General features: G+C 43.4%; 5 protein-coding genes across 6 annotated transcripts; 4 read left to right on the forward strand and 1 right to left on the reverse strand.

The window, feature by feature from the left end:
* Nucleotides 1–40: 40 nt before the first annotated feature.
* LOC117580353 (CYFIP-related Rac1 interactor B) lies at nucleotides 41–17,186 on the reverse strand. Its single transcript, XM_034266871.1, has 5 exons — nucleotides 16,851–17,186; nucleotides 15,615–15,908; nucleotides 5,618–5,881; nucleotides 1,235–1,497; nucleotides 41–1,174 (listed from the first exon to the last, which is right to left on the reverse strand). Exons 2-5 carry the CDS (start codon nucleotides 15,795–15,797, stop codon nucleotides 910–912), a joined length of 975 nt encoding a protein of 324 aa, XP_034122762.1. The 5' UTR covers nucleotides 15,798–15,908; nucleotides 16,851–17,186; the 3' UTR covers nucleotides 41–909.
* Nucleotides 1,564–2,233, forward strand: LOC117580355. Its single transcript, XM_034266874.1, has 2 exons — nucleotides 1,564–1,995; nucleotides 2,049–2,233. The coding sequence occupies exons 1-2, from the start codon at nucleotides 1,579–1,581 to the stop codon at nucleotides 2,214–2,216; spliced, it is 585 nt and encodes a 194-aa protein (XP_034122765.1). The 5' UTR covers nucleotides 1,564–1,578; the 3' UTR covers nucleotides 2,217–2,233.
* Nucleotides 2,827–4,140, forward strand: LOC117580354 (nuclear transcription factor Y subunit beta). 2 transcript variants are annotated; one of them, XM_034266873.1, is made up of 3 exons: nucleotides 2,827–3,163; nucleotides 3,232–3,732; nucleotides 3,769–4,140. In XM_034266873.1, the coding sequence occupies exons 1-3, from the start codon at nucleotides 3,107–3,109 to the stop codon at nucleotides 4,066–4,068; spliced, it is 858 nt and encodes a 285-aa protein (XP_034122764.1). In that variant the 5' UTR covers nucleotides 2,827–3,106; the 3' UTR covers nucleotides 4,069–4,140. The 2 variants fall into 2 exon arrangements, with proteins under 2 accessions (XP_034122764.1, XP_034122763.1); XM_034266872.1 differs by having other exon boundaries at nucleotides 2,831–3,163; nucleotides 3,232–4,140.
* A 385-nt stretch (nucleotides 17,187–17,571) lies between the features above and the next one.
* On the forward strand, nucleotides 17,572–19,058 carry LOC117579763 (ankyrin repeat and MYND domain-containing protein 2). The gene is made up of 3 exons (XM_034265816.1): nucleotides 17,572–17,889; nucleotides 17,946–18,719; nucleotides 18,776–19,058. Exons 1-3 carry the CDS (start codon nucleotides 17,680–17,682, stop codon nucleotides 19,004–19,006), a joined length of 1,215 nt encoding a protein of 404 aa, XP_034121707.1. The 5' UTR covers nucleotides 17,572–17,679; the 3' UTR covers nucleotides 19,007–19,058.
* A 47-nt stretch (nucleotides 19,059–19,105) lies between these two features.
* LOC117579764 (1,2-dihydroxy-3-keto-5-methylthiopentene dioxygenase) lies at nucleotides 19,106–20,022 on the forward strand. The gene is made up of 4 exons (XM_034265817.1): nucleotides 19,106–19,314; nucleotides 19,393–19,470; nucleotides 19,530–19,751; nucleotides 19,802–20,022. The coding sequence occupies exons 1-4, from the start codon at nucleotides 19,189–19,191 to the stop codon at nucleotides 19,937–19,939; spliced, it is 564 nt and encodes a 187-aa protein (XP_034121708.1). The 5' UTR covers nucleotides 19,106–19,188; the 3' UTR covers nucleotides 19,940–20,022.
* Nucleotides 20,023–21,297: the final 1,275 nt, after the last annotated feature.

The following is a 21,297-nucleotide window of genomic DNA, read 5'->3' on the forward strand; positions in this document are numbered from 1 at the left end:
GTTTTGTGTGATTTGCTCATCTCCATTCGTTTGTTTGTTGTTTTTTTTTTTTGGTACAAATTGTATGCGTTAAGTTTTGCCATTTTCATTATTAATTTTGTTTATGTCTATTTTGTAAATCTTAAAAAGTATTATTATTGCGCAGCTTTTGTTCGCTCTATCCATGAAATTCAGTTTGTAGATTTGTTTATCAAAGTTGATGGCGTGGAAATACTCGTATGTATATATAAATGCATCTGCTTTCTGCTTGTGTGGTTCAGTTTTGGTAGGCATTCGCATTCATAATATTACCAATAATACAATTGTTGTAAACAATTAATTTATGAATTATATTTGTATCTTTACACTTTGTTCTACACTCTCTCGTCGGCTCTCACTCGCTACTCGAAGTGTCCTCTTTTAATCTCTCGCTCGTTCATGTACAAAAAAATACTCTAGATTTGATTTAAAAGTTTTTCCTTTTCGTTTTTATATTTATAATCTCTCTTCTATGCTGTTTGTAGTGAAATTTAGGATTTATCTCATACCATAAATTGGTTTAAACTTTGCGCTAATTTGTCGTTAGGTTAATAGGGTTTTCGCGGGTTCTTCATTAGCTTAACACTAGTGCTAGATTATTAACTAAATATTGTTGTTGTTGTTGCTGCTGATATTTTACGTCCGAGTCCGTTTTCGTCACGTTAAAGCAGTACGAAACTCAGAAATACACGTGCTGGAAATGCATTAATTATTACAAAATAAAACTAGAGGCTGCCTCCTGGTGCACAGACACACACGCACACACACACAATCTTTACAAATAATACAGAAGCCTATTAATTACATAAATAAAACCATTTAAATCAAATACAAATACAAATTAACGTTAATGAACTTTCTGCTCGCCTATCCCCCTGCTGCCCGCCGATATTATGCAGCCAGCATATTGCGTATGTTCTTCGGCGTATTCTCCTCATTCAGATGCTTCGTCGTGTAGCGCAGGGCATTGAGCAGTGGCTCCGCCTTGATGGCTGGCTGTGCCTGCAGCAGTCGCACACAGCCCTTTACATCCACGTGAGCGCCGCGCACAAAAGCTCCAACTGGATGCACATGGTCGTAGAGTATGACGAGGCCAACCATCACACGCAGCACCAGCATTTTCGTATCCTCCCGCTCGATCTGTTGCAGCAGTTTTCTACAAAAAAGATTTAGCATTAGTTTATAGCTTGAGTAGCGATGAGAGGCTGATACTCACGGATTCTCCAGCATTCTGAGGCACACCTTGGCCATGGTGCCCAGCGTTTCCGTTGTATTTTGCACATCGTCGGCATTGTCGTTGACAAACTTCGATGTCGCCTCGCTGAGCACCTTCAGCATGGGCGTGGCATGGGCATAGAACAGTGACATGCGATTGGCCAGCTCCGTGCTGACCATCATGTTCTCCGTTGAGTCCACACGCTGGCGGCTCACGATGCGTCTGTAGTAGCTGAAATCATTCTGTATGGCGGGTGTTTTCATCTGTCAAAGGGAGAGAGAAAAATTTGTATTTTTAGTTTTTTTTTTTTTGTGATCCCAGTTCAGTGTGTAACTGTTGTCAAGATGGAGCGTACTCCGGGTGGTGGTGTTATGAAATGTTTCAACAAGAAAATGGGTAAAGACTTTGCCCATCCCAACAGATATGAAATATCGGACCGCAATCGCAGCGGGGGCTCGCGCACGGGCCAGGACTCTGATGGACGGCAACGCCTCAACGAAATGGATGCACTGGAACGAGACTTTGAGAGGAACATAGTGCAGCTGGAGAGTTCACTGGGTTACCTAGATCTTCGCGAAAAGTCCATGGCCACCGAATGGATACAGAAATTGTGGGCCTTTCAGCCCAATGTAACGGAGGCCAAGGCGAGGAACGCCATTCTGACCTACTTGATTATGAGCATTGACGACAATGTCTTCAAGCGGGAGCCATTTAACAAATCTCCACCATTTGGCACTCTCTCCGGCATCCAAGCCGTAATGGTGGGTAACACACGCGCACGTACCAGGTTCTATATTCCTGATTCCTTTTGCAGCCCATTACCCAGAACACCATGTGCCTGGAGCCTCCCAGCGAGAACGTCAAGCGCAGATACATGGCCGAATTATTCAAAAATTGCTTTGATTCCGGTAATTTTCTCTCCCAGCTACCAGTGCCACGTGATGGCTCATTTGTTATATTCCACATGCGCCCAAATATATAAAAATGTCCTCTATTCTGCTCGCAAAAACCCAAAACAAATTCTAAATTGAAATAAATAACGTTAAACCACCATAGCAATCAGCTTTTTGTCTTGTTTGTGACAGTGTCTTGCAACACTTGCTGGGTGTCTGCGTGCCGTTGCGACTGGCACCAGCTGTCGCGTTTTCCAGCACTTGCCCTTGTTTTTTTTACGGTTAATTACGGTTGAGACTTCAAAACCATCGTAAAGCCATCCTTAAGTCATCTTGAGGAGCAACCTTCTGTTGTTCCTACTTTCTGGGGCAGCCTTCTGTTGCCTTTGCACCCACACCTACATTTACACATCGATCCATTAAATGACATCTCACTTCTATCTCAGTCTTACACCCGACTACACTTTTTAACATAGCATCACATTGTTTACATTATAAGAACAATGCAAAACCTTGCATGCGCTCATCAACAACCATCGATAGCAACACTCATCAACAAATATCGACAGCCCCATCATCGAACTGAAGTACCTGGTCAATGCGGATTCGCTGCAACGATTAAATACCGACAAAAATACAGTTGAGACTTTAAAATCTAATTGCTGTACGTGACAACTCAATTTGCCAGCGACTTCGTAGTTTTCCCAATTCCACAGCCAGGCCCAGAAACACTTAAGTTGTCAGGGCTGCATATTGGAGCCGTGCGTGAGAAAACAAACTGAGAAAATAACTTCAGAGAGCCGCCGACGCCGCCATGCCACGAATTTCTGAGTCAAGCCGCCGTTGCTCATCCAGCCACTCCTCACCTTGGACAGAGGCGCTTGTCTCGAATCATGCATTAGTTTTGTATACTATGTAACGCTATGGCGAAACCTTATATAAATACGTTATTAGCATAAATCGTTCTGAACAGTCAGAGATGATGTCGCGACCAGGACAGACCCACAACAGCAGCAGCCGAAGCAGCACCCGCTGGGTGAGTGTTTCCATTTCGTATATTATTCAGAGAGGAATATATGATTAATCGTGTAATGATTCCCACAGCACTCATCTGCATCGCTTCTATTGCTGATGATAAATGCAATCTGCTGTGTAACAAGTCAATATGCATCACCTTATGGCAGCAGCAGTCAGACTTATGGCTACAATCTGCCACAACAACAGCAGCAACAGCTTCAGCAGGAAAATGCTTATGCAAGCCAACAGCAGCTGAACTACGCCCAACAGCAGTATCCCTACGTCGCAGCACAAGTGCAATCTCTATGGACTGGAGCTCCCATTGTAGTCAGCGATAATCTATACAGCGCGAACAACAATCTGGGACAGGAACAACAGGAGCAGCAGGAGCAGCAGCAGCAGCAGCAGCGTTATGTACCCATCAACGGCTATTACGGCGAGGATTACCCTGGGCGACAGTCGACACCATTCAGCAATTGGCGCTACAACAATCCCGAGAGGCAGAGGAAGGAACTAGAGGTGCCAACACGTGCAGCGAATCACAACTACAACAATGTGCCTGGATATGTCTACTACCAGCAGCAGGAGGCTCCAGTACAGCCCCGGATACTGCCAGGAATACAGCCTACACTTCAGCCACGATTCCAGCCTGGCTATAGGCCCCAGTTTGGCCCAGAGCTAGACTCCAGCGAAGCACGCCGCGAGGAGGAGCAAGTAGTCCGCATTGGCGGCAGTCGCACGGTGGCCGGTAACAATTATAACCGAAACTACAACGATAATCCAAACTACTTTGAGCCAGCACAACCTTGGCAGCGACGTAACTTCGAGGATAAATATGCCGAGCACTTTTCCAATTATCTCCGCAAATATCCGCAGCGCTTGCAGCCAGTCTACAACACGCGCGAGGACTTTGTTGACAAATGACAAAGAGCTAAGGGAAGCTTCTAGTTTTACATTTTTTAAGAATAAATATTGAATAAATCCAATGACCAAATACACAGCTAAGCATCGAGTATCAAATCCATCGGGACAACTCCTTAAAAGCTACAGAAGTGTCTCCACCAGGAAGCCCAAATTGTGATTCGCTTTCAGAGCGACTTCCCTGATGCTTCTGGATGACTCCTTGAATCAATGGCTTCCCATCTGCTGTATGGTTTTCACGACTAATGCCAATAAAGCATGTCGTTAAAACGAAGCCAGTTACCAGTGAAGTCAATAAATCTTGCAGCATACTTTGTCGCTGCATGGCAGACAACGAAAAGCCGGAGGAACAGCAGCAGCCAGAGGCATAGAAGCCGCCAGAGAGACAATGGGTTTTGTCTATCAAGAAACGGAAGTAGCTGTTAGTTAGGAGGCACGTTTGAGCTATATAAGACTACACAGACACACAGGCAGAGACTCTTCCACTAGAGAATCTGTGTTCAAGTGCATCTGACACTTTGGCCACACAATGAACGTGCAGCATTTATAGCATTTAACATCATCAGCAAGCATCATCATCATCAGCTACATCAACGCTTGCCCATCAAGAGAGCCAGGAAAAGTTGTAGACATCAGAGGGAAAAAGCCGACCGAACGACTACGACAAGGAGAATGACGTTGCGGGCAACTCCCTAACCCGCCCAGCCCCAGCCGCATCCACAACCAAATCGATTTAAGCAAAAGTTTTGCACAAGCGGAAACGAGCCATGGGAAATGCGGAAACTCACAGAGATTTTCCATTAAATGAAATCGATTTTGTTTGGCACAGGCACAAAATAAAAGAGCCACACAGAAAGCTACGAGCTTCGATTTAACCCAGTCTCTGGCTCTCTGTGGCGATTAGTTTGCATATCGACATAGTTTCTTACTTTAACAATTCCATCCGGAACGACTATTGGCTGTTGGCTGTTGGCCACTTCGTTTGCGTGCGTGTCAATGTTGATGATGTTTCACTACAGACGTATGCCCCTGCATGTGGCCAAACGATTTTTCATCAATGAGCCGCAGCACGCGCTGCTACAAGCCAACAAAAGCAATGCAAAATTGAGTGGATTGCGACTGAAAAATACCCTAAAGACGTCTATCAAAGTGGCTGCATAGATTGATAAGTGTTCCCAGCATTTTCCTTGCCAACAAATCCCATTATACCCTGCACAGTCTTCACACCCCTCTAGCACCTTGTGTACCCCTCAGTCAGTCAATTAAAAATGCAACCACGCGCACCATGTGCTGACTGACGGGCACTTGGTTTGGCTTCGTTTGTCTTTGCCTGTCGACAGCCCCCACAAATGGTGGCCCAAGCCTAGCAGCAGACAGAAACGTTGACTGTGGCCACAGCTAACAAACAAACGTTAAAGAAGACAACATTTAATGCTAGCTCTGACCCACGCATCCATGTCTTCAATCCCGTGGGCGTTCTGGCTCTACCAAATATGAACATAGACATGTAACACCCTCGAACCAAACCGCAGCTCCACGCTCACTCACTCACCTTGTACTCATCGAATTTCAATACAAATTCTAAAATCTCGGCCAGCTGCTTGACCAGCGCCTGCTGTGTCTCCAGGTGCTGCGTTGGATTCAGCTTGCCGCCGACCAGTTGACCCAGCAGCTTTGGCACAATCTTGTCCAGCTCCATGGAGTGTTCGTAGCAGCGTTTCAGTTTGGTCACCAGCGGTAGGACGGCACACCAGGCTTTGCCCGTCACCTCGGGCGACGGATCGGCTATGGCTTCGCGGATTTCCTTGCCGGCACCCTGCAAAAAGAAAAACTCAGTCAATATTTCAGTTTCAAACATAGATAATGTGTGTTTGGCATGCGAACAACAAATGGAGCAGCTTGGGGGCACTGCTGGCTCTCCCGATCTGACCACTTTTCATGCATTTATTTTATTACAATCAGCGAACTGTGCGAGAGCGGCTCAAGCGCCTGCCTCTCGTGCTTTAATTTCTATGCCACATGCAACAATAACGATGTGGTAGCCGTCGTTCGTTGACCGACGCAGCGCAGCGATTTTTATCGATGCTTTATGATCTACTAAAATAAAGGAAAAGCACAAACACGAGGCACAAAAGCTAACGAACAACGGTCATTGCATGCTACCTCATATCAGAGGAAAGGAAAGGAGAGGAGTGTGCAGTGGAGAGTTCACTTTTGATGTGCAATCAAACAGCCGCAGCGAAGTGGCGTTGATTATTTCAATTGCATTCGTTTTTCAAATACGTTTTAAGTGGCAATAATAACTGTAAAGAATTCAGTTGGAGATTTTAATCCCAAAACCAAAAGGAAATGGGTTAAACAAACCAGAATGTCGTGCAAAAGGAAATGCGAGTAAACATATTACTTCTTAAATTACAGTTTTTTTATGTTTTAGCACTCAAACATAACAATTTCCTCCCTATTTACCCTTACAATTAAAACAGTGTTGACAAACGTTCACTAACTGTACAATTTCAGCCCTGAGCTTGCCTTTCCATGTAACCCTGGCTGTGTCTTCAAGCCAAAGCCAGGCCCCTGCCAAGCTTCCACTTAATTATGCTGCCGCTTGTTATTTTTGGTGAAACATTACTCCCGTTCCCGCTCTGTTTGTGGTTGCGTGTCTAACCGATTGATGCCGCACCGCATTGGCATATATTAAAGTTAATTATATATTTAGAAAGAGCCTCCAACTCCATTATTAAAAACAGGCGAATTACGCACAGCTCAGTGGGCTGTGTGGCAAGTTCAAGCTACAAGCTGGTAGGAGAAACACGTACAAAAAGACGCCACGAGAGAGCCATTCCATAGAAAATAGGTGTTTGGGGGTCGTGTGGTTATTTTCGGTTTGCACACACATCGCCCCAAACCCATTCCCAGCTCTAATGTAATGGGGCAGCACGTGTTGTGTGTTTATAATTAAATCGCTGCGCATATCAACAAATACAACTCAGACATCAGACGTACCTTTCCTGCACTTCCTTTACTCGCAGTAATCATAATAAAAAATGCAACTGTCTGTTGGTGGCAAGCACACACACAGACAGACGGACAGACTAACGGACAGACGGACACATTGGCATGGCAATGCATTTCTGATGTGTGTGTGTGTGTGCTGGCATCTCTTTTCACTCTACATAATTTACACCTGTCTGTAAGTCAAGTCATGTCCTTGGTCGTTGGCTGCTGTCCCCGCTGCTGCATGCACTTGAGGCAGTACAGAGATGTTTAACGCCCACAAACAAGTAAACAAACCGACGGCAACAGCAGTTGATGGTTGTGTGTGAGGTGTTGCTGTCGTTGACTTGGCCTCGGCATACAGCTCGTCCCTTCCCTTACCCATTTACTGACATTGTTTCGTTTACGCCAGCGACTCTCTAAGGACCCTTGAGGGAGCATGGAGCATGCAGCTCACTCACGGTCATGCAACGGAAACTGCGATGTTGGCTGTGGAGACTCTGGCAAGTTCGTGTGGGCGCGCTCTGTTGTTGTTTACCAGCCAGGCCATGCCAGAGCACAGAGATTTCAGGGAGAGATTTCTCAAAGGAAGATACTTATATTTTCCCTGCATATGGCCAAGTGTTAGTCTCCTTTAAAGTATTTAACATCTTGTCGAGTCTCTCACTTGGAAGAGTATTCACAGCTTCGGTTGCTGCCTAAAGTTTCCTTTGTTTGTTGCTATTTGTTGTGTGCATTTTATCTTGCATTGCGACGACATTTTTCAGAGCTAAAAACAAAGGGCGTAGGTGGCACAGGAAGCCCATCTTCACTCCCTCCTCCTTTGTTTGTTGATTCATCAACGTTGCATCCGAAGCATCCAACTTGGCTGTGCTCCATTTGTGCCCATACACGTGCTGTGCTGTCTGTTGAAGCATTTACCAGGAAAACGATTCACACACACACAAGAGAAGCTTCTGAAGAGAAACCACAACAAACTTGAACTTGCATGACTCTTTCATGGTTGCATGAGAAACGACGAAGCGTATTTCGTTTTGTAACTGTTTCTAGTTTTGGTTTTAATTAACGAACATATTTAATGTTGCTGCGGTTTAGGTCTCCCCTCATGGCTCCAGTGATTGCTCATCATCACTTCAGCATAAAAGTGCAATCAGTCAGCGTTTTATTTATTCCAAGAGGGAGCCACGAAGCCACAGCAGCAGCAGCAGCAGCAGCAGCAGCTGAAGCATCAGTCAACCGCTTACATCTAGTTGAATAGTTAATTAACTTCTGGCAGTCAGTGTGTGTGTGTTGTGCATCTGCCGCAGAATGGAAGTGTTTTTAATTGAAAATGAAATTAGAGGCAGCAATGCGGAAATGCAGAAATGGAGACAGCGGAAAGAGAGACAGAGAAAACTGCACACAAAGCGATAGTTTGTTAGTTTGCTCCAGATAATTATCGATGACACTTGAAAACAGTGTTGTGCAGGCTCTTAAGTATTTCTACTGTACTGTAGCTCACCAGTGTTGACAATGGCTGAACAATTTTAAAGGGAGCACTTAAACACACATAAAAACTTTAATTATTGCACTTAAATCAGGGACTACTGCAGGCGCCGGCAAATTTATCACATCGTAGAGAACAAGAGAAAGGGAGAGCGTGGAAGAGGGAGTCAGAAAGACATAGGGGGTGGGTATGAGCAGCTTATCCAAACAGTCGCCTGTTGCTGCCTCCGGGTTCGGACTTTCGCCCACAATGGAAACGCGTGACGCTATAAAATAGTTTCTGTCATGTGTTTTGTTTTTACAGCAAAGGAGTCTGTGTCTGTGTGTGTGCATGGAATGTTTTTATGGGATGCCACAATGTTGCATTGCAAACAGCACCCCTGGGAGGGCAGACAACATGCCAATTTCATTTCCATTTCAATTGTTTAACAGCAAAAAAACATTGCAACATTTGTGTCAATCCATCAACAGAACTTTATCGATATCCAGAGTACATTTATCTAATTTCCCCTGGCTTGCATCATCATCAATGGTCAGTGATTGGAATTCCCAGCACGTTGAAATGAATCAATGAATGAAAATAAACAGCAAATGACACAAAATATGCCAGCAAACACAGATAGACCCCATGCAAGGGAGCCACAAATCAATGCAAATTTATGCCAGCAAAAGAAAAGCAAAAACGAACTCCAACAGAATATCCCATTCAAAAAGTTCAAACCAGCGAAAGAGTAAGCAGAGCAAGAAGAGATTCATTCTGTGATGACTGTTTGTTAATTTCCCATAATTTATTTTTAATAAGAAAAAGCCACAAGAACAACAACAAACCAAATGGAAAGTGAACTCAAAAACAGAACAAAGGGATGGCGGAGGAGACACCAAAAAGTGTGCACGAGTGGCTGCTGATCGAGTGACAGCTCCCACAGACACGCGGACGCCTTGGATGAATGACAACAACAGCAAGCGAAACGACAATGATGATGATGTGGATGATGATGACTACAGCCGGGGTGCAGCTTACAATTTTCACATAGCGCCAGCACAGGGCTGAGTACATAATCATAAATATTTCATAATTCGCATACCCTGTAAACGCATAGAGTGTGAGGGTTTTTGACACAGATAAAGCTACTACAATACAGACTCTTCTGTGCCCAGAATCTATCTCTCAGGGGTACTTCGCTAGCCTGGAATACACCAACTATAGCCCCATTTCTCAATTATGTATGCATGTAAAACTTCTGTTTATGTTTTGATATCTTTCTGTCCCCTTCCGCTGACGGCAACTTCTTAATTATTCAATGGACAAGAGAGAGACCCCGTCCGGATCCACACAGTACTCTGTGTTCTTTGTACTCCCATTGCAGAGTTTTGCTATCAACGCAACATTCGTATTGCAAAAGTCTCCCTCACACTCTTTGTTTCACTGTGGAAATCGCTGACTCCGAGTCTGGACTACAACTACGACAACCAGGGCTTTAGTGAGTCATTGCAGCCGCCGATCGTTGACCATTCAAAAGATACAGAAAATAACTATAGGGGGAAAGAGTGAGAGAGCGAGAGAATGAAGTGATTTTATAACTTAGCCATCGATGATGCGGTGTTAACCAATTAGAACATTAATTACACTTGATGCAATGCAATATAAATAGATCTATTTGTCTATCAATATCAGATTTACTAGTAAAAAACCATTGTTGCAACACAATTTCGTCACTCAATTAGGTCGTGCCCCCCAAGGCCTACGCATTAACACTAAATGAATGTGAATCATTATAATCTAGAGAAAACAAAGGGCGAACAAAGGACTGCCACAATCACTGTAAAATGTGCTAACAAAAACCCCATAATGATAAATACAATGTAGATATGTAAATGTACTATGTAAATCGAGCGCAAATGGTGCGTGAGTTGGAAATTCAATTAACATTTAGTTTGCACTCGAAAATAAGCCATAACAATGTGAGAGAATGGCTTAATTTTACTCAAGGGCCATGGCCACGTTATGAGGCGGCTTTGCGATGTCACGAGCGCCAGTCGCATGTAATTTATCAAGATAATCAGAAAACAAACGGAAACCAAAAACAAGAATAAATGTTAGCAATTTGTACAACGAAACGTAGATGCTCTGACAGTTGAGTTTTATCTTTGAGGAGCTCCGAATATCGGGTAACATTTGGTACTAAAACGGGCACAGTTCATTTCGATTATCTTTTCAAAATAAATATGGCTTAATATATCTTTCAATGATGCTCTTGTGAAACATTATATGTAGATAGTACCCCTTTCTGTTAGTGTATAACAGCCATAAAAACACCAACGAATGCCATAAAGATTAGATAAACATGTGAAATTATCAATGTCGCCAGCAATCCTCAGGGAGAAAGAGAAGGAGAGTGCGACTGTGAAAGAGGCAGTCAACGAAACATTCGATATGGCGAATGATTGCACTCCAATTATCGACAGCCGCTTATCGGAAGCAGCACTGTCTGTGCCCCAGGATTGACGCATTCCGCGTGGGGCCAAACAAATGTCAATGTCCCCCCGCTGCAGCCAAGAGGGAGGAGCAGGACAGCTGTCACATTCCCACATTACACGCGTCACTCTCTCTCTCTGTCTCTCTCTGCATGTCTCTCTTGTTTTCTCAATTAAGGCGGCCTATAAATCACATTTGACATTCTGGAGGAGGGCTGTGGTTTGCGGAGGAAATGGATCTGCATATCGATTTCCCACACTGCAAGCGCCGTGTGGCAGTGTGATAAAATGCACAAACAGCTTTTGAAGGAATTGGGTTAACAGTGGGGGAAAAGCATTAAAAAACATTTCTGGACTGTTTATTTTGTGCAAATTGCACACACAAAATAAATAATATATAAAAAAACAGGTCCGTCCGTGCACATAAACAGTTGGATCGTAAAAGAATAACGAAAATAAATTTCTGCACACAGACGTTGCCGTAAAAGCAGCTGCAATTTGCCATTTTTGCTGTTGTTGCACTTTCCATGCTGTTTCTAAGCTGCTTAGAGGCCCCAGACCCCAGAGCAGACACCAGACAGACATCGGGGGCAAAGAACCAGCCCCACAGATGTCGTAAATTGTACATTTGACAATTTTAAAGATGTTTTTACGAACCGAAAAAAAGGCATGCAGCATGGCTTTTAATTTTAGAAACAGGTAAAAGACACGGGACAACAAAGACACTTTAACTTAGCCCCTGCCATGTTGTACTTTTTCCACAGACTTTGTTTAACCCTTGTGGCATATGGAGAGTGCAACAAAGAAATGAAATGCTCAGCGATTTATTTAATTGAATTAAATTTGGTTCACAAATCAACACTCCGGCTCAGTGTCATTTCAATAAATCACATACACAAATGTGCCAGCGCATACAGTGCGTTGCAATACTTTAAGACTTCGAAAGGGTGGAGGAACTCTTAAATACTCAATTGCTAAGGAATAATTGCTATAAATTCCTAGCCTCAATTCTCTAAAAGTCCTGCACCCCACCTTAACTGTCACATCTGTGCATTTGGCGCCTCAATTTCCACCCACCTTAAAGCGCATAATGAGGGGAGCATCCACACACAACGTTCAGGCATTTTCAACAGTACTCAAAAATGAGAGAAAATATACCATAAAATGTTTTAAACATTTCATTTTTATTTACTTGGAACTGTTTACGCTGCTTTGTTTTGGTTTCTCTATTTTTGGCGTAATTAATTTACAGTTGATGACGTCGGAAATACGAAAATAAATCCATAAACAATTAACAAATGGTCCAACCATCAAAGTCGTCTGATAGGAAAGTGAAATTGAATTAAAACAACTAAATATGATATTAAATATGGTCTCTAAAGAGGTATGAGTTGGTTTTCTATTTGGTGAACTATTACAAAATGGAAACCTAGCGGAAATTGATGAAGCCGTTCAGATTTGTTACACACTTTCATAGGATCGCCTTATAGGTATGCATAAACTCGTTGTGCCATTATGTTATAATATTCAAAGGCTGATCGCTGGCACGCACATTATAAATAATTATATTGACTGGCCAACCGAGTGACCACACGCCGGAAGTTCTCCTTCTCCCTCTGACTGGGTCTCCAGTATTCGCGCACATCATTTAAGTGGTTCGTGGAAAGGGAATGAAAACTGGAAGAGAGGTACGAGAATTATATATCTAATGACTGCTCATTCCGTTGCTGTTTGTGATTATTGTGATTGCTGCTGCAGTCTGCAGTCTGCTTCCATTGTACAACTGACATTAAATACTTAAATGTACTTATTTATGCACACTCTGTGTATGATGACGATAAATCGCTTTTTGTATGTGGAGCGGCAGCACGCATTCTCTTAAATGGGTCGCTCGCACATCAATTTTTGGTGCAAAGGGCTCCTCCCCCTTTGAAGCAGCTGTGGAACTGTGGGAATTTGACTGATCGGGTAGCTTAAAAGGGGGGCTCAAACTTTTCAATTGGGTTACGTTTTTTGTACAAAGGAAGCTAACAGATTCCGCCGCAAAGTGCTTTAAAAGTTTCACAATTCAATTTTTCTCCCTTCATTGCAAACTTTTAAAGAAATCAGCAACAGTTGAACAGTTTCTTGTATTTAAATGAGTCAATTCCATAGTGATTTCATGACACACATTAAGCAAGTAATCTACCCATCAGTCACTTGTTAGACGGAGACCAACCACAGCAGTCTGTGGTTCTGTATTTAGTTGAATATTTCGCAGTTTTTTTTGGTGTGTGTTTATTTTGCTGTGTAATGCAGTTCAAGGTTTCGTATAGGATTACACTTGCATGTGTTTGACACATGGTCTGCTAGATATCCATATGTACTTAAGTTGCTATCGCTCTGCCTGTCAATGGCATGAAAAACCGCAATATTTTATGGGTTAATTCATATAATTGAATAATACTCGCACCGCAAATACATACTCGTAGTTTATCAAATTTCAATGGTGTTTGGCCCACATTTCCGATAAACTTTAATCTCTCTCTCCTTTTACACCCACATTATGAGTGGTTTTATTGTTGTTGCTTTGTCATTGTTCAGGTGCGTGTGTTTGTGCTTTGCTTTTTGTTATGTTACTAATATTTAGGGCCCTTTGTTGACCCTGCTGTTGCTTGTTTAGTGCACACAAAAGAGGCGCCTTTTATTCGATGCGTCGTATCTGGTCTGGGCCAATATTTGACAAAAGAGCAACTAACAAGTGCTGGTAAATCACCTGGAAAAGCCAACACATTGCTGCTGGAGGAAAGTACTATGGAATTATTTATTCTCTCTATATTCTAACCATTAAAATATAATCAGAATAACAGCAGAATGTGGCCAATATTTATTAAGTTTATAGCACAACAAGGCCACACTCCCTTACAAAGAAATAAATGCCACATTTGGCAGGTTTTACGATCGTTTTTATTTTATTTTTGTTTGTTGGAGAAGGTGCGGTGCAGCAGCAAATGCAACAAAATAAGCAAACGAAAAAAAAAGTCATCTGCATTTTTTTCTCGTCGCATTTTTCACTCTATTTATAGCAACCAACGGGGGAGCGAGAGGCAGAGCAGGGAGCAGAAGCAGCAAAAAGGAGAACACCAAGTTTTTCCAGCTTTTGGCGCATTGCCAAAGTTTTTTTTCTGTTGTATCACAGGGGGTAAGTAGGGGGTCACCTACTCCATAACCAGTTTGTTTGCCTTGGCAACCAGTTCCACCCCATGCCACAGTCGCCACCCACTCAGGAGGTTGCTAAAAAGGGAGATCAAAAATTGCAATGAAACTAAAATTCAGGCCACAAATTAAGCGCATTTTAAGTAGTTTTGGTTGGAACGGCTCTGGAAGAGGGAAATACAGGTAAAGGTGCAGCGCTAGGGTTAAATGGCCACCGAGGTCGTCTTTGTTATTGCTTTGTGGGTCACACAAGGGAAATGAGCTCATTGGCTCACATTTTCCGGTTCATTTGCGTTGATTAAAGCTTTTTGGGCCTGACATTTGTTTGTCGTCTCTCACCCCTCTCTTGTTTATGGCACCCCCACCATCTGTAAAAGTCATATCCCTGCCTCGTTCTGTCTGAAAGCCAATTAATAATTTCGCACAGCACACAAACAACTGTAGAATTTCGAACTCGAATCTAGGCGCTTAGGCAAAGGTCAACCAGCAAAAACGCGTTGAGAGTGCCGCCTTGGAGCTGTGACTAATTCTCCCCAAATATGAAGAGTGAGATAAAACGAAGAAAGAGTGTGTGAAAAGCAACGGCAAAAGTTTGTTAGTGACGTCAGTGGAGCAGATAATGAAAGAAGTTCTCCCACTGGGCACACCACTGATCATGCGGGCACGTGTGTGAGTCAGAGTGAAAGAACCAAAGGAGGGACATAGAAAGAAACCAAGTTTACACGGAAGCATTTTGAATATTATTTGTACATGTATGTATGCATGTCAAATTCATGTGCAGCAGTGGCTCCACGTTGTTATCTATTGAAGCGATAAGCTGTTCATTTCAATAGCTAAACATTTTCCCGTTTGAAAACATCGTGTAAGCGATCCAAACACACGCAGAGGGAGAGAGATCAACTGGGAGAGCGGCAATTGAAAGATTTTAATACAGCAAAAATCCCCGAACCCATATCAAATGTTAAATGTTTATGTAGCAGCAGTAAAATTCCCGTTTTACATGTTCGTTTTCGCAAGACGAATGCATCGTGTAAACGATAATCATGGCACAAGCAGCAGAAGAGAAGAGAGAGCGAGCAAGTGAAAGATAACTGTTGAGTGTGTCTCTGTGTCGCTATTTCTCTACCTATCTCTCTCTTTCACCCTGACAAAGGTTAAATGCTCAATTTGTTACTCGTTTATTGTTGAGTTTGTTTTTGCCCATTTGATTGTGTGCCATTTGTTGTTATTTTTAACAAGTTGTTGTAATTATCAGCCTTAGACGCCTTAAACCCAATATAATCAAAAAATTACACAGGAAAAATTGTCACTAACCGGTTAGTGGTTCGGTCTAGAGCAGGGGATTTCCCCCTGAACTGAACCCAACAAGATGACGCAAACAGGCAGATATCACCACTCACCCGATAGATCTGTATTTCCTCCAGCACCACCTCTGACTCCTTGAGCACACGCTCCACCTCATCGTAAACCTCGCGCTCCGTCTCCGTGGGCGCGGCGTTCTCAAAGTCCAGGAAGACATCGTAGGATTTGGCCGCGCAACAATTGGAGTCATCGCGTGACAGCAGGCTCAGCAGTTTGCCCATTTTTGGTGTGGATGTGTGTGTTGATTGTGTGTGTTGATTAAACTTATTAAGTTATGGATTTTGTGGTATTTTCGTTATTATTTTTGGGTTATTAATTAGCACTCGAGGCAACTGCAAATGGGTAGAAGGATGGGGAGAAGACATTAGCAGCTGTTGCACCTGTTGTCGCAAGGGGCTTTCATCTCAGATCCCACAGCAGCTGCAAATGGGCGAACGGGGATCCAAGAACTTGTTTCATCTTGGCCGAGGACAAAGGAAACGGACAACAGGGATGGGAAAACACACACAAAAAACAAATGCCTGACAATTTTTGAACCGCCCCGCCCCCTTGGGAATGGGACAATTCTCTTTTGACTCCAGCACAGCAGCAGAAAATTCTCTGCGGGAGGTGCAGAGAGAGAGAGAGAGAGAAGAGCATCCAGGGTGTATGTATATGTATAGGTGCAGCATTTTCTGTTCTCTAAAGTTGACTATTTTATTTTTTTCCACTTTTTTGGCATAGCTGCAACCAGTTAGCTATTTCTGAGCCCTCTCTGGAAACCTTTATATAAATACACCTTGAGCATGGCCATGTGTTTTCCATATATCTCTCTTTTTCTCTCTGCCTCCGGCACGCTGTTGTGTGTGTGTTTGTGAGTGGGGGGTTCGCAGGAAACGCGTAAACAACAGCAACAAGAACAGCAACACTTTTCACACATCATGCTAAGTAGGAAAAGGCCATTTTCCTTCACACGCAGAACAAGTAAACATTTTCCCCACACACACACCATCTTCACACTTTAATTGCGAAAATAAAGCAACAACAAAAGAGCAAGTTTCATGTTATTAAACTGTTCGTTTTTCCCTGTGTGTGTGTGTGTGTGCACTGCTTTTGTTTATCTGCAGGCCTTATCTGGCAAAACAGTCAGGGGAGGGGAGGAGTGTGCTGGATGCCCGTCATTTCTCTTTTCATTTTTTTCTGATATTTTGCGCGCTTATCTGTACTCTTTTTTATTTATACTCCCCAATGCCGAGAGGGTTTCTTTCTGCATTGGAATTTCTTTAGCTTATCACCTTTTTGCACCACCTTTTCGCGTAATCTGTGTTTGATAGACTTGAGCGCAGCGGCGCCTATTGCATGGTTGGATTTGTCGATGTTTTCACAAAATGTATGTTTATTTAAAAAATATGCTAAAACACGCACACGATACGTACACAAGACGGCGCCAAAGTCGCGTCTTTCACGCAGTTACTAAACAATTTTAACTTCCTATTCTGTGTTATCCAACGAACTTTTATTGCACTTATTTATTTTTCCTCGGACGTACTCGCGCAGCAACAATATATTTCAACGGATTTTCCGGATTTTTCCGAAAAAAATTCAACACTTCGCGGCGGCCAAAACATTTGTGCAGTGTGCCCGCGGAATTATCTGTAGAATAAACCGCCTGCACTCAGAAATATACCTTCTAATTATCAAAATATACCGTAAATATATCGAGGAAAATCATATTCCTTCATTTTGATATTCGTTCTAATTTTGCTTTATAGCTAGGTCCCTCACCGATAAACATATACTTTTATCCAATTAATGCATCAATTTGCTAGTAGTTTTGCTAATTTTTAAAACTCTACGTACTGGTTTATTTATAAAATAAGGTGAAAACATGGAAGGAAGCTCCAAAGGAAGTCTCTTTATTTTACATTGTAACTACATAGTAACTACCAGTGTGACCATTTTTACTGTCATGCGATGAAAAACAAGTGCTGCAATACTCTCAACTATCGCTCTTCTCACATCCCATCGCTATTTCTACCGCACGCTGGAAATCGTGAAGTTTTCTTCAATATTTTCATTTTCCTGACTAAAATCCTTGTAAATAGGAAATAAAACCCACTCGATATGGCGGCGGACAGCAAGAGCTCCCAACTAGACGACATACAGCAACTGCTGCTGGAGCGCATAGCCAAGAATGACACGAGTGGATTCGCACAGCTGCTCGGCCAGCTGAAGGGTGGCGGCGTTAACTTTGTGGACGACACGGGCATGTCGCTTCTGGCGCATGCGAGCTTTAAAGGAAACAAAGAGGCGGTGCAAATACTGCTGGACATGGTAAGTGGTGGCCACAAAGCTGTAGCGGAATGACAACCTTTTTCCCCACACAACAGGGCGCCGACATCAACTTGAACCAACACGGGGCTGACTATACTCCTTTGCACTTTGCCGCGCTGTCCGGCAGCACTCACGTATGCCGTCAACTGCTGGATGCTGGCATCAATCCCGGTAGCATCAATAGCGTCTCGCGCACAGCCTCACAGATGGCCGCCTTCGTGGGAAACCATGCCTGCGTGGAGACAATCAACAACTACGTGACCAGATCTGGACTGGAGTACTACACACAGGCGCATGGCCAGCAAACGGAGCCGTTAATACCGCCCGCGCTGCTCTCAGCCTTCCACACCTTTGTCATCGAAATCAATCTGCATCCCGTTAGAATCGCCCTGAACGCCCAGTCCCTGGGACTGCTCAGGATACTGACCAACCTGCGCAAGGCCCTGTCACTGATGTGCGAGAAGGAGATGCAGAAGACACACGACATGAACGAGCTGCTGGCCTTCAAGTTCCACTACCAGGGCTGGATCGTGGCCGAGCTGATCCGCTGCGAGGAGCAGTTCAAGGCGCAGCACAAGGAGAAGAACGGCGCAGGCGAGCCGGAGGTCAACAAGAACGACTTTATCGAGCTGTTCGTGAAGCGGGTGCTCAAGGAAAACAAACAGGGCCAGCTGGACTACGTGGAGTACACGCTAAGGGAGTGTGCGCGAGAGTTTCCCGTGCGGGAGTGCACCATCTTCAGGCAGATAGCCACGCAATTTGGAGGCAAGGACGCGCCACCGGCCCTAGTTATCCTGCGCAATGCCATCAACGGAATGCGCGGCTTTGTGGTGAGTCTCAGCTGTAGTTCTTATTAAATATATCATCATTTTGCATTTTTTTGCAGGACGAAACGAGCTACTGCAGCACCTGTGGACAGGAGAAGCCTGACAAGAAGTGCTCCAAGTGCAAGGCGGTGCAATATTGCGATCGAGAGTGCCAGCGCCTGCACTGGTTCATGCATAAGAAGAACTGTGCCCGTCTCTTGGCTGCATCCCTGGCTGGGGCCCAGGTACAGTCGAAGGGTCCCATCGATACCTCAGAACTGCAGGAGGAGCTGTCCAAGCTGTCGGCGTAATCGCCATGCCAAGTGTTTCTTTTTTATGGAAATATATTTACTATACACAAAACTCGTGTCACGGTGTTTGTTTGCTCCTCCCAAAAAGCTATCGCGCAGAGTTACACAGCACTAGATGGGTTTCACACTTTCCAGCACCGCGCATAGACAGAATCATAGAAATTAACATTTATCAATCCAAAATGGTGAAAGTGTGGTTTATGGACAACGAGCAGAAGATCGATCAGCGGTTGGAGCATCATCGCAGTCCCCCGGCCTATCTGGAGCTGCCTGAACTGTACCAAAAGACCGGCGTGGAGTATTTCAAGGCATGTCATGCGGGACTCCGTTTCCGATTTGACCTTCAAGCAAGCTTATCTTAAACGATCGTTTCTTTCCCCCGGCAGATCAACGCTGACGACTATCAGAACGACGCAATTTTGCGGGAACTGCGAGCGAAACGTGGCTACACCTACGATGATGAGGCAGGTTCCTGGCTCCCTTTTTGAGCGCACCTGTTGATACCCCATCCTCTTCATTGCAGATCACCTGCTCGGAGAAGTGCTTGCCGGACTATGCCAACAAACTGAAGAACTTCTTTACGGAACACTTGCACACAGAGGAGGAGATACGCTTGGTGTTGGATGGATCCGGCTACTTTGATGTCCGCGACAACGAAGAGCAGTGGCTTAGGATCCAAGTGGTCAAGGGAGATTTGATTATTATCCCTGCGGGCATTTATCATCGCTTCACATTGGATTCTAATGTAAATGGCATCTCTATAATTTCAATCGTTAATCTCGTTATCCCCTTTAGAACTTTGTCAAAGTCCGTCGCTATTTTGTTGGAAAACCCGTCTGGACGCCGCATAATCGTCCCGCAGATGATTTGGATTGCCGCAAGTCCTACCTGAAGCATCAAGCCGAGAACTTTGTGCAATTTAAACAAGCCTAGAGTGCAGTGTCTGTTTATTTTCTGTTTTTATAAATATTAAAGCACCAGGAGCGAATCCTGGGTCAAGCGATTGTCGACGCAGATGTGACAGATTCGATATTTGGCATGGGAGGAGCGGGGATCCAGTCCTCACTGTTCCCGGTGAATGAAGTGTCCGACAGTCAGACTGTAGGCAAATACCAGAGCTTGCCAGGGCTTACTTGCTTCACGAAAGAGTCACGGAAGGATCTTCCAATCTTCATATTGGGCTGGCGAAGGCGGTGATTAGGACTCAAAACTAACCAATTTTGAATTGAAAGGGTGCTTGGAGGCGCCGTTTTACAACTTTGCCACGGACGCAAATATTCCTTGGCACGACCTTGCTGCTTCACCAATTAAAGAAGACTGCAGATGTTATTCCCAGACATATGCAAATTCTCTGGAGGGAACTGTATAATATATCTGTCCAAAAGCGATGGTGTAAATCTCCCAAGTTTCAGCCTAGATCGGTGGTAAGAGTCTGTCAGAGTCCAAGTTCAGATTTCTAAGGGCTAATATTAAAAATAGTTTTTGAACGGATTCAAGAAGAATGTGTTGCTCCTTGTATGGAGGACTCCACACACAAGAACAATACTCCAATTTCGGGCGGATATATCGGAGTTTAGCCCCAATTATGTTGTGAAGATAGAAGGACTGCCCCCCAAACCACTTCGAGTTCATTCTAATATTTACTTATGTTCCCATTCCTTCTCCCTTTCAGAAAAATAAGAGAATTTCCTAACTCTTCGGTTTCGCGCGCTGTTTTTCAAAAATTTGTATGATATCAGTTAACATACATGTGTCTCTACATGTTACATACACTTACATACTGTATACAAAGTTTCCTTGCTTCCAGAAGGGGTGATTTGAATGTTTGAATTAGTAAAATATTAGGTCACAAGGTATACAAACCAATAACAATTGGCATTTCAAATACGTCAAATTGATTCTTCAAACGGATTAAATTATTGTTTCAGTGTTAAAATTCCTTGCAAGCTAGTAATATCAAATATAACATAAAAATCGAGAAAAATATTATAAGATTCATTGCTTTGCACTTTTTAAAGGTAGGGTTGACAAATTGGTAGAGTAAAAAAATATCATAGACGTGATATATTTTGCTATCACTGAAAAAATATCGATATATTTGATATTTTTTAGCTTGTAAAGCTTGATGCTGATCAATACTACTAACAACTGATGATATATTCTTTATTGGGTTGAATATACCCTTTATATATATTTAGATCCTGTGGTTAGTTACCGAACTTGAAATATCAAAAAATATCGCAAAAACATATCAATATATTGATATTTTGGGAAACAAATTTCACGATATT

The sequence above is a fragment of the Drosophila guanche genome, unplaced genomic scaffold (assembly GCF_900245975.1).
Source record: "Drosophila guanche unplaced genomic scaffold, DGUA_6, whole genome shotgun sequence".
NCBI lineage: Eukaryota > Metazoa > Arthropoda > Insecta > Diptera > Drosophilidae > Drosophila > Drosophila guanche.